The sequence below is a fragment of the Parasteatoda tepidariorum genome, chromosome 9 (assembly GCF_982258835.1).
Source record: "Parasteatoda tepidariorum strain Cologne lab strain chromosome 9, Ptep-v5.0, whole genome shotgun sequence".
In the NCBI taxonomy this organism is placed as follows: Eukaryota; Metazoa; Arthropoda; class Arachnida; order Araneae; family Theridiidae; genus Parasteatoda; species Parasteatoda tepidariorum.
This window is the reverse complement of record NC_141763.1, coordinates 95,556,308-95,567,831: the sequence shown is the minus strand read 5'-3', so window position 1 is coordinate 95,567,831 and position 11,524 is coordinate 95,556,308. Positions and strand designations below refer to the sequence as shown.

At 29.2% G+C, this 11,524-nt stretch overlaps 1 protein-coding gene across 2 annotated transcripts in view; it reads right to left on the bottom strand.

Moving 5' to 3' along the window:
- Window positions 1-6,204: 6,204 nt before the first annotated feature.
- Window positions 6,205-11,524, bottom strand: part of LOC107455216 (bestrophin-4) — a 29,139-nt gene continuing 23,819 nt past the window's right edge. For both annotated transcript variants that reach the window (XM_043050077.3, XM_043050078.3), the window contains exon 10: window positions 6,205-10,072. In XM_043050077.3, coding sequence (XP_042906011.1) covers window positions 9,172-10,072 — 901 coding nt within the window. In that variant the 3' untranslated portion in view covers window positions 6,205-9,171. The remainder of the gene's footprint in view (window positions 10,073-11,524) is intronic.

Sequence of the window (11,524 nt, the reverse complement as noted above, 5' to 3'; positions counted from 1 at the left end):
GAAAAAGTCGGTTGAATCTTGCTATGGCTGATTCAAAACATGAATTTTAAATTGTAGATGAGTGTCTGTCCTTTTAGTCCAGAAAATATATTAAAATGAATGAAATAAAATCAAAGGCTCAAACCCAAAGGATTTCCCGATGGCTGAAATCAATATATTCAAATTATATTAAATTCGAGTTTATGAATCAAGCCAATAAATTTGAATTAGATATACTACATCGAACCTCTAGATTCATTTATTCGTTTTATGTTTCAAGTCTGTTAAATAAAGATTCAGTTGGATTTATTCTGCTCATTTGTTTTTGGCCGATTCTTCTAATCAGTTTTCAGATAGCTGAAATAAATATTATTGGAGTGTTCTATAATCATTAATCTTGATATGTATATTTCTTAGAATCCTTGCCAAAACTGAAATCATAAAAACCCACCCATTTGTGAAAATTTAATGTATAGGGAAAAAACCATTATAAAATTCTGACGAATCATTATCCATGTCAGTTACACTCAAAAAATCTTACATACAGCAAAATTTACTTTAAATCATCATTGAAAAGCAATCTAAGTAAATTTAGAACAAATTCCATTATGACCTCATAACAGAGCTTGAAAATTATATTATCCGACAAGCCGAAAGCATGTAAAGATTCCCATCGGGGTTGTATTTTTTACTTCTACATGCCCGGATGGGAGTGTGAATATTTAAATAGGGATACGATACCGTTAAATGCTGATTAACTGCCCGTCATATTTTGATGAAAATCACCAAAATGCAGAATGGAGCGAATAATCGGAATTGGTGGGGAAATAAAAATGAAAACCGATCTGATTTGATATAACATAATATTAGTGAATTTAATTCTGTAAACAAGAATTTTTTTAAAAAAAAGTTAGCTTATTATTTTATACCTCTAGTTATGTTTATATGCATTAAAAACGTTCACCTAATATGAAATAATTAATATAAATGTTTATAACATCGTTTAAGAGTAAGAGCTTGCACTTGCCGATTGTAATTAATAATTGGATACGTGCAAGTGACTTCATCCCGGATATCGATTCTGATTGGCTCTCTAAACGTCGCATATGTTTATGTTAACAATTGTTCGTTCCATTCTATTTCAAGTAAGCCTAGCTCGCCAAATTTGAGTTCGATATATGGGTTTCGTAATCATTTATCGTACCTAAATCTCATAACTAAGGAATTATTTTAAATTAAAGAAATATGTAATTAATATTTGATAAAACAAAAGAAATGAGCCATTAATTTTTCTTTAAGAACCAAAAAAAGTTTACAATAAAACAAGCCTAACAGCTGTAACAGTTAACACGCCATTTTGTTTATAAACAATCAGATGGCGCTGAGGTTATAGGTCAGGTGGTTGTGGATCAGCGGTCTTTTTCTTCTCGAATATCCCATTCTGATAATTTTGATTCTTCAAATTTCGATGGTATTTTGCTTTTGTTCTAATATTCGACCCTTATTATGTATATGTCATAAGCTGGTTGGAAAATTCGGCACTTTGCAGACTGCCGTCGTCATGCATATTGTTGCGAGTCTTATAGGCGCATTGCAAAATGACTTCGGCAGTTTACAAACAACCGAATTTTCCATGTAGATATATGTTTTTTACTTAATTTTTGAAAAAGTATTTGAAACAGTGATTACGCAACATACGGTGATTACGCAACACAGTGTATGCGAGAGTTTATCATTTTTCGAAATGTTTTCTTTTTCCCTTCAATTCTGTTAAACAAAAACAATTCCCTTCGCAACCAGTAACAGGAAGGACACAACTTAAACTTTTTAACTATTCCCTTTTTATTAACTATTATTGTGGTGATTGTCAGATGTAACTATTCCGAGTGTCCGTTATTCGTTTCATAAATGTGTTTTATTAGACAATCATGTTTTGTTTAGACAAAGTGTTGTGTCGCGTGTAAAAACGTTGTTTCCATATTGCATTCCTGATGTATAGAATGTTTATTTGTGTCCAATAAATGTATGAGTAGCTGTTATAACAGTCTTCATTTGTTTATTGATGTGGTTATTTATTTTCCTAAGCTTATGTACAGAGTGATTATAAAATAACATTGCCGACCTTCTAGTGACCTTACCGTTCCAGAGAACGAAACTTTGTTTTTCAAAAGCTCCGTCGCCTTTTGAAATAATGCTTTTTTGCGAATAATATGCTATTTTCATAACTGCTGTGAGTTTGAACTCATGACTGTTTACCCTATCGATGTCTAGGTTTTTTCTGAAAATGGCGCAAAACGTCAATATGGAATGAAGTCATGATTTCGTGAAAATGAAGAGCGTTTGTGGTCTAATTTTTTAATATTCAAAAACTTACTCTAATGCTACATTATCTGGGCTCATAAAAAGTTGCAAAAGCAGAGAATAAAACAGTAATTTTAATCATTTTCTTCTTGGTGGAAAACAACTGTCGCCAAAATGGCCATTTAAAAAAAAAAAAACAATTTAAAAAAATAATAAATAAATTACATTTTAAGTTATTTGTCCGTTCTTAAAGCCCAGATAATTCTTAGCGGTAAGAGAATATAAAAGTATAGCGTTGCTTCAAATGTAAAAGGCACTTAAACTGTTACTGTTTTTATTTCCCTTTCTTTAAGAACTTTGAAAAACCATGTTTAATATCGATAAATATCGATAAATATTAAATTTAATTATATCGATTTATAAGCTATGAGTTCAATGATAGTATTATGAATAATTGCCCAGCTCTCAAGGTTACGGTTACAGCGGCGGATTTTCGAAGTTCCAACATATACTTTTTCCTCTGAGTGAAAATATAATGGAATTGGGACGATACTTTTAAGAATTTATGTTTGTAGAGCTTATAGTGAAGGACCTTTTAGTTAATTTATGGAAATGTATGTATAGAGACAACAGAAAGCAAATTAATCATATTTTCCTTGAAAATCGTATTGGAAGACTTAAGTGAATAAAACATAAAACAATACTTTGAAAATTTAATAATGTTTTTAAATCGAGAAATTTCAATATTTCTCATTTTCTATTGAATTAAAATATTACAAGCTATTTAAAACTTTTTGAATTGGAATAATTACAAGAAGCGATATAATACCCAAACTTCAGGAAATGGACGATCGTGAGCAGTTTGAGTATTGATGAATGTAAACTTAGATATTCTACTAGTGGAAAGGTGAGTAGTAAATATTAATGTGATATAAAGAGTAGAGTTCTAACAAATTTGAGCTTCATTAGTTTTCTTACGAATTATCAAAGAAAAAATATATTCTCTTTGAAGAATTAAAAAGAATTTTTAAACCATTAATTAAAGGTTTAAACAAATTTAAACTCTGATTTTGTATGCCTTCATTTTTTTCGCAATCATTAAAATTTTTGAGAGTCGATTATTTCATAATATTTTAACAAATACTTTTTTAACAATTAAGAATGCTTTGGTGCTGCCATCTCATGAATAAGATATAAAAGAACACAATAAAACGTAAATTCCCGACAGCTAGACTGAACATGGAACCAATGAGATTTTATTTCAAAATAAGACACTCATTAAATTAATTTGAAGTCATAATTGTACGACACAAAGTTCTTTTTTAATAAATATGAGCATTATTTTCCTTTCATAAAAATGTCCTTAGAATAAAGATTGAAAAAAAATAAAGCATCTTATACTTTAGTGCTGCCATCTTGTGGGATGTAATGGTACTAATATATAAGATAGGAATATATAAGATGGCAATGGTTGCATTTTTTTTAATAAGTTTAAGGGCATGATCTGCAATTAAAAATTAGAGTAAATAGCTGTTCTTTTAAAGGTTTAGCTTTGTTTGAATAAAGCAAATAGTTACATACATAGTTTTGGGCAGCTGAAAGGTCAAAATAAAAAAAACTATTGCCATTTTTTTATTATGTTTATATATATATATATATATATATATATATTAAAAATATTTTAATAGTTAGAATTTCTTTTTCTTCTTTTTTTAATTAATCTTTATCCTATCTGTTTTCTTTATATTCTTGACTTATTTTACAAGTTCTGCATACTTGCAGCCTATGCACAGTAAATTTAACTTATTTTTTTCAATTTTTTTTTCGTTTTATCCTTTTGTGGTCTTTACTGTAATTATATATATATATATTATTTTATTAGATTATAGTTAGGATTTTAAAACTTACTACTATAAAACTAAACAATTTAAAATAAACGGTGACAGAAATGAAAAAAAAAATTTTTTTGCACTGAAAAGCAAAATTTATGAAGAAATTTTACTAATTCGTTGAGGAAAAACTTCAAAAAAAATATACCATTATTATTGGAGCCAATGATAGTTAATTTTGGTAATAGTTACTAATTGAAGTAAAAGAATAAGCTATGTACAAAACAAATCGTCTACTAAAGCATAAAAAATCGCCAAACCATTAGGGACGTCAATGATCTTTAATTTGTCATCCACGAAGGCAAATTTCTCCCAACATTTGATCCAAGAGTTCTCTTGTCTTCTGGATTGGGTTATATGGCTACGAAGTTGAACATTAGTAATCGTAAACCCTAAATTGGGTCGGCTGTTCAACAACGGTAACCGGCATTGAATTGTCGACTAAATTCTAAATTTAAGACTATCAATATTAAACTCCATATTCCTGTAGTTAGGAAGCAAACCCAGAAAATTAAAGAAGTCCTGAATCAAGCATTGGGATAAACAAGCCTTCGTACAGGAGCTTTTTATGGAACTAAACCCTATTCACGTTACATAGAGAAGAAAAACAAGAAACCCATTCATGGTTACCCCAACGGTGGAAGGATTCCAACCCATGATCCCTCTATCACTGAGAAAATTTTAACGTCAATACTATGGTCGGTGCGAACCGGGGGCAGAACTCGCATAACCCAACCACAGTTAGGATTCGGACGCGGTTGGCCTAGTTGAGAGACGAATGCTATGCGATACCCCGAGCTATGCAGCCCCGTAAAGACTAATTGAAATTTGGAAAAATTACTTGAAATTTAAAAAAATATGGTTGTAGTAAAATTAATGAAGAAAATTTATTTATTCGTTATGCGGAACCGTAAATAGTCTCCTTTTATTATTGACACCAATGATGCTTAATTTCAGTAATTGGTGCAGTTTTAATAAGCAACAAATTAACTCTTATATAGGTTCAAAGTCATTTGGATCTTTTATAATTATCTGGATAACTAAGAGTAATTAGTCTAATTAACAGTAAAAATATGTAACATGTTTTTAAATTTTTAGAACCACGAGTTCTAAATGAGATAAAGAGAAAAACTGTCAAAATTTTGCAATTATGAGGGCAATAAGCTATAATTTACAGTAATGCTAAATACAAAGTTTTAACTAAGGTTAAAGTGTCAATTTTAAATCATGTGTTCGTTACAAAATTAATCAAAACGCTAAAAATAAATATCAATAATGCTATAACACGCTTTTACCGAGAAAGGAATCTCATGACTTGACCATGTGTTCCTTATCAAATATTAAAAAACTAAAAAAGTTTCACTCCAAGATTGTGTAATTGTCGGGGTAGTAGCCTAATGGACCCTATAACTAACCCACAAGTTTTTCCCCAAAATAGAAGTTTCAAATTTGGTTCAAATGTTCCTGATAGGATAATGAAAAAAAATTAAAAAAGATTTATTTCGATGCTTTATAACAGTCGCTGAATAAGCGACAGAACTTTGAGTTGACGACTACCAATGCTCAACTCCAAAGCCCTGTAATTTTAAACCCAATCAAGAAGACAAGGGAACTCCTGTATCAAGCATTGGGAGAAATTTACCTTCTTGGAAGACTAACTTTTGATTGAACTAACCCACATTTGAGTTACACGGAGAATAAAATCGCCTCCCAAGGTTAGCCTGACAAGAGGACTAACCAGTGATCCCTCAACCACTTAGGATACGGGCAATATACTAGCTATATCAACGTAATGTTTACTGTGTGGTACTGTGGTCAATGAAAGCTGAGTACAGAAACTGTATAGACCAGCCATTGCTGGGATTTGAAAACAGTGAACTTATTTAGATAAGGTGATGAGCTTACTATACTGTAATGCTAACTAACACATTTTTACTAAATTAGATGAATACATGCTAGCCGACAAACTGGCTGTCGCAAGTGACTAGTTATTGGGAAAGGTGACTGGAATTGTGAAATAAAATGACACAGCCAATTATTAAACACAAAAATTCATTACACCTAATGAAGCATAATTTCAATACACATAAAAATGACAAGAACATTTACACAAATAGTAATGGTTGAAAACTGTTACAAAAGTTAAATACTGAAGAAAAATATATCTTTTCAATGCTATCAAAAATGTACTCTTTTTTTTTTTTTAAAGCTTCCACTTAACATAGGGTGTGGATGAAAGAAACAAATATATACACCCATTAAAAGCCATCGACACTCAGAAACAACAAATTGGAATTCTATTAATATCACTTGATTTTATCACAGATTAATCCACATCTTTATGTTTTATTTTTTTTAAAAAAAAACAAATATTCAGAATTGTTTATTAGTTGAAGTTTTTATTTTTAAAAAATGCATATTGGAAATTTTAGAAAATTTTAAATTCCACACCCTTAGTTTCATTTTCAACTTCATAAACATACAACTGACTTTTACAATAATACAAATCATGTATCACAAGCCTCTACTCTTAAAAAATTATGATAAAGAAACAATCATTCTTAAAAATAATACTGTGAATCGCACATAACTAATCAGATATTTCATGTTTTTTTTAAAATTTACATCTTCAATTTACAATAAAAAGTTAAGGAAGATTGAAAATCAATAATATTCATGATTTGTAAGAATGGAGTTGGACCTGTTCGTTATTCTGACTTTCCCTTATAAAGAAATACAATAAAAAAATATTGCATTCTGGGTAGCAATATAAAACATATTTTAAAACAAAATACTTTGAAAATGTTGTGGTTTTTAACCCACAGTTAAAGATACTTTTGGTTTAGCATTCAAATAACAAAAACTTGTAACAAAAACTTTGTTAAATTGAATGCAATATGTTTGTAAGCAAATAATTGGACATTGCATTACGTATAGACCGAAAAACTGTTATACTGCAAAATATATAAAAATAAGTGGAAATACACCATGGAGAAAATACCAGTGATAGGTAAACAATGACACTTTCACATACATACACACACACAACAATGATTAAGAGAGATTCATTAAAAAACAATGTATCTATTCAACATAAAGCAATGATGATGGTCATGCTAAAATTGTAAAACTGATTTCTTTTAAATCTACATTTATAATATAAATAGCATTTTAAACATGATAGCAAAAACTGCATAATTTTACATTCAAATTTCAACATAAATATTTTAAAAAAATTATGTTTTGAAAATTCAGAATTTTGAGTATAGATTACTATTAATTTAAACCTTAGTTAACATTACAATAAAAAAAACTGTCCTTATAAATAGAAATTTATAGTAAAAAAAGACTTAAACAATAAATTTTTAGCATCTCAAAAAACTAATAATAGATCTAGAATAATCTAGTTTATATTATTCTTATCTTTTAACTAGAATAGATATTTTCAAAGCAAATATAATTCTAGTCATTGGGATTAGAAATATAGCATTTTGAATTAATGATAGAAGTTAAACTTTTCGACTTTGTTAGATAAGAAAATATTTCATGTTTTCACAGATGCAGTTAATATTTAGCATTAAAAAAAAATAACACGCGCTGAGAAAGAAAATGCAATATTTATGCAGTTAAAAATCTTGAAATCAACAGATTATACAAAAAAAATTTGAAAAACCTCATCAAAAAAATTTTATATCATTCCAAAACAGTAAATCTTAAATTTTTGATGAAACAATGAATAATTTTTCTCGATACAGCACTCAGTGAAAGTTAGAGAGATTCTAATATCTAAAATAAATGGCAGGATGCTTTGTAAAAAAGCAAGAGGTGGTTTGAAAATCTTTAAAAATTTTACTTTTTTAAATTGCAGGGTAGGGGAAGTGAATTTAACACTAATGCTCGATGCTGGTAATAGATAAGTGCACAAAAAAAATTACATATTACTGTCGTACTCCCTATCGCTAATAGATCTATAGCAATACTATTTATTTCAAGAATGAAGTGAAGTTAAAACACACATAAACCAGACAACACTGCTTTCAAGTAAATAAAATGAAACAGAATGGCTGGATAATACAAGAGATAAATTAGTAATATAAATAATACACTCATATCTCCGTGAATAAATTACCTAATCAGAAGTAAAACAAGGTTAAGATTACAATAAAAATAATAAAAAAGATAAATAAATGCTAACTACTGTCTAGTATTGTATATAATGCTCATAAAATAGATCTTGAAAAGCAAGGTGGAAAAAAAAATATCACCATTAAAGAGCTACACTAAAAAAATAAGCAAAAATAAACTAACTAGGTGAACATTAAAAAGGGGTTTTCCATTTCATTAAGCATTAAAAAATCAAAACATGCTAGTTAACTATAAGTACATTTAAAGAATCTGGTTTTAAACTGTATTCATGATTTTATCAGATTTTGGAAATAGTAAAAGTAAATATATATATATTAATGTAAACAAAAAATATATATTTAGTTTTTATTAATGTTGTTTCAATACAAAAAGCATACCCTGTGTGTAATTAATCAAAAGTATAAAATTTAAAATTTTATAAAATTCAAAGCTAATTCTTAATTATTTAAGTTTTTTTTAACAGAGGCAAGAATTTACAATTATTGGGAAGGAAGAAACAATGCAATTCAGAATTTTCTTAAAATACATTAATTTTTACTTACCTAAATGAAATTTGGAAGATAAAATTTTAATTAAACTTTAAAGTAAAAATTCTTTACGTAAAAAACTTTAAAGTAAAAATTATGGTTGAGTAAAAAATACATTTAAAATTAAAAACATAATTCAAAAGCAAAAAAATTTTTTTTTAATTTTTTTAATTCTTTTTTTATAAAAATGTTAATAAAATAGTATAAGAAGAATTCCCTTTCAATGTCACCAAGTTAGTTCTAACTGTAAATCAAATTTTAAAAAAAAAATCTTTTAAAAAATCTTATCACCAGCATTTTACGGTGAGCATCTAGACCACCCTGCATTTTTATTTGGGATGCTTCAGAAGCTCAGCATAGCTGCTAACTGTGCTCTGATTACTATCAACATATGGCACCAAACTTTCTTGGGAAGAATTGGGCTCAAATGGGGAGGGCTCCCCTTCATTTGGGGATGAAGGTGGTGATTGGTCAATGACAGGATTTTCATCAGGATTAGGATCAACTTCTTTATGGACTATAGTGGCATGATGACCAAGATCATGCCGGCGATTGTAATCCTCGATAATTGCAGCTGAAGAGGCAAGGTCGTGACGACGGTTGTAATCCTCAATTAATGTGGCTGGAGGGGCAAGATCGTGGCGGCGGTTGTAATCTTCGATGATCGTAGCCGGAGAGGCGAGATCGTGGCAACGATTGTAATCTTCAATGACAGTAGCTGGGGTGCTCTGTCCAGAATCAATTGAGTTGGATTCAGGAGGGATGTCTAAGATGATGTGGCGCAGGTCTTCGCGCTCTGATTGAATGGGCGTGCCGGCACGTGTGGGTATGAGAGGCTCTCCGACGTCACGCCTACCATCGAGCATCTGATCGTGCAAGCTTTCGGCAATGGAACTAGATATGGATCGTCGGTTAGGCGTCTTGAGAGTAAAGCCTGAGAAGATGCTACCTTCCTTTTTGGGTGTCTTGGGCGTACCAGTCAAGTTCTCATTACTGGAACCAATTATCATGTTGAGAAGTTTGGCACCTGGGAAGTGCTCCAGAAACCTCAACCCTGACTGTGAGACATTATCTTCCCCATTAAGATTAATTTTGCTTCCAGCAAATGACCTGAAACCTGGAGACAGTTCATTTGTTGGACTTTGAGGAGGACTGTTGTAATTGTTGTTGTCATTATCTTCTTCGAGAATTGTTTCCATAGGAACAAATTCTGCCTCTTCAGGGTCAATGCTAAATAAAGAAAGAAATGTATTTATAAAAGACTGAAATACCATGCATTATTTTTAAAGATAATTTTTTTTTTCTAATCAAATTTAGATTAAATTTCTTGAAATCAAATGTTTATTTTTTGAGAAAATTAGCATGCATTTTTTTTCCCTTTTATTCATACAATATAACATGACATACAATTTGCTACGGAGAGAAAAAAATTATCTTTAAGTTGGTAAAAAATAGAAACAAGTACAAAAGCAGTTCATAAATACTGCCTTAAATCTGAAAATATCAACATTTGATGTATCGAAACATCAAAAATCAGTTCAGAAAATGCATTTTTCAATTAAAAGCTACCTCATTTAGAGACTTAGCAGTGTAAATTAACCATGACAAGTCTTTGATTATTAAAATTTAGAGGTTTTCTAAATATGTTTTTAAATTATGCTTTTTGTATTAAGAACTGAATAGTGAATTATTATTTTTAATAGGCAAGCAAAAATTTTTCTTTTTTTTTTTTTTTTTTTAAGTGAGCTTTGCAACGTCAAAAATGGGTTTTCTTTATTATAAAATAAATAGCGTGAAATACAAATTCAAGCATAAATTTTAAAATTGATAGAAATTATATAAGTATAAACAATACATTAAAAAAAATTTCCAGTAATTTCAGTTTGAGCTACTATTAATTGCTTCAAAACAAAAGTAAATTTTTACAAAACACAGTTTTAAAAATCTACATTTTGTTAATACTTCTTAATAAGAACTTAATGTTTTCAATTAAAGAGGTGTTTGAGGAATTTTAAATGCAGCAAAACAATTTTTAAAAAATTACAATTATGGACAACCTTTTAGTTCACCATTTAAATCAATTGATAAAAATTTAAAAAAAGATTCATTCTAATTTCTGAAATAACTAATCATATAAGATCTGTCTTCTAAAATTACTAGTAAACAAATAAAAGACCCACTGGTACACGTACATAAAATTTCAAAACAGGAAATTTCATTACATTCTTTTTATTTTTATTCTTTTTACATAATATTTTAGACTATTAAATATTCTGAAATCAGCAGGAGTATATGTTTGTTTTAATTTATACACTTTTATAAAACTTGTGAAAGGTCCTCCAGTTTCATGTAAATTTTTGACAATTCTGAAACTAACAAAATTTATAAGGCTACTCTTATTTTTATTTTTTTATATATTGTTAACTTATTTGTTAATAAAATTTCATTTAAAAAATCTGTCCATTTTTTTAATGTATTTTTCAAAAAAAAAAAAGACTTTGAAAACTAGAAGGTTCAATTTAGATCATACAACTGAATACCTAGACCAGGGGTAGGCAACGCGGCGCCCCCGATCGATTTTTAATGCGCCCTCGCTGGACTAATGTAAATGTATGATAGCCAGAGCGATTTACTTAACTCTTGTCAAACGGCGATATACAGCAAGTAGTCAGTTGAATTTAG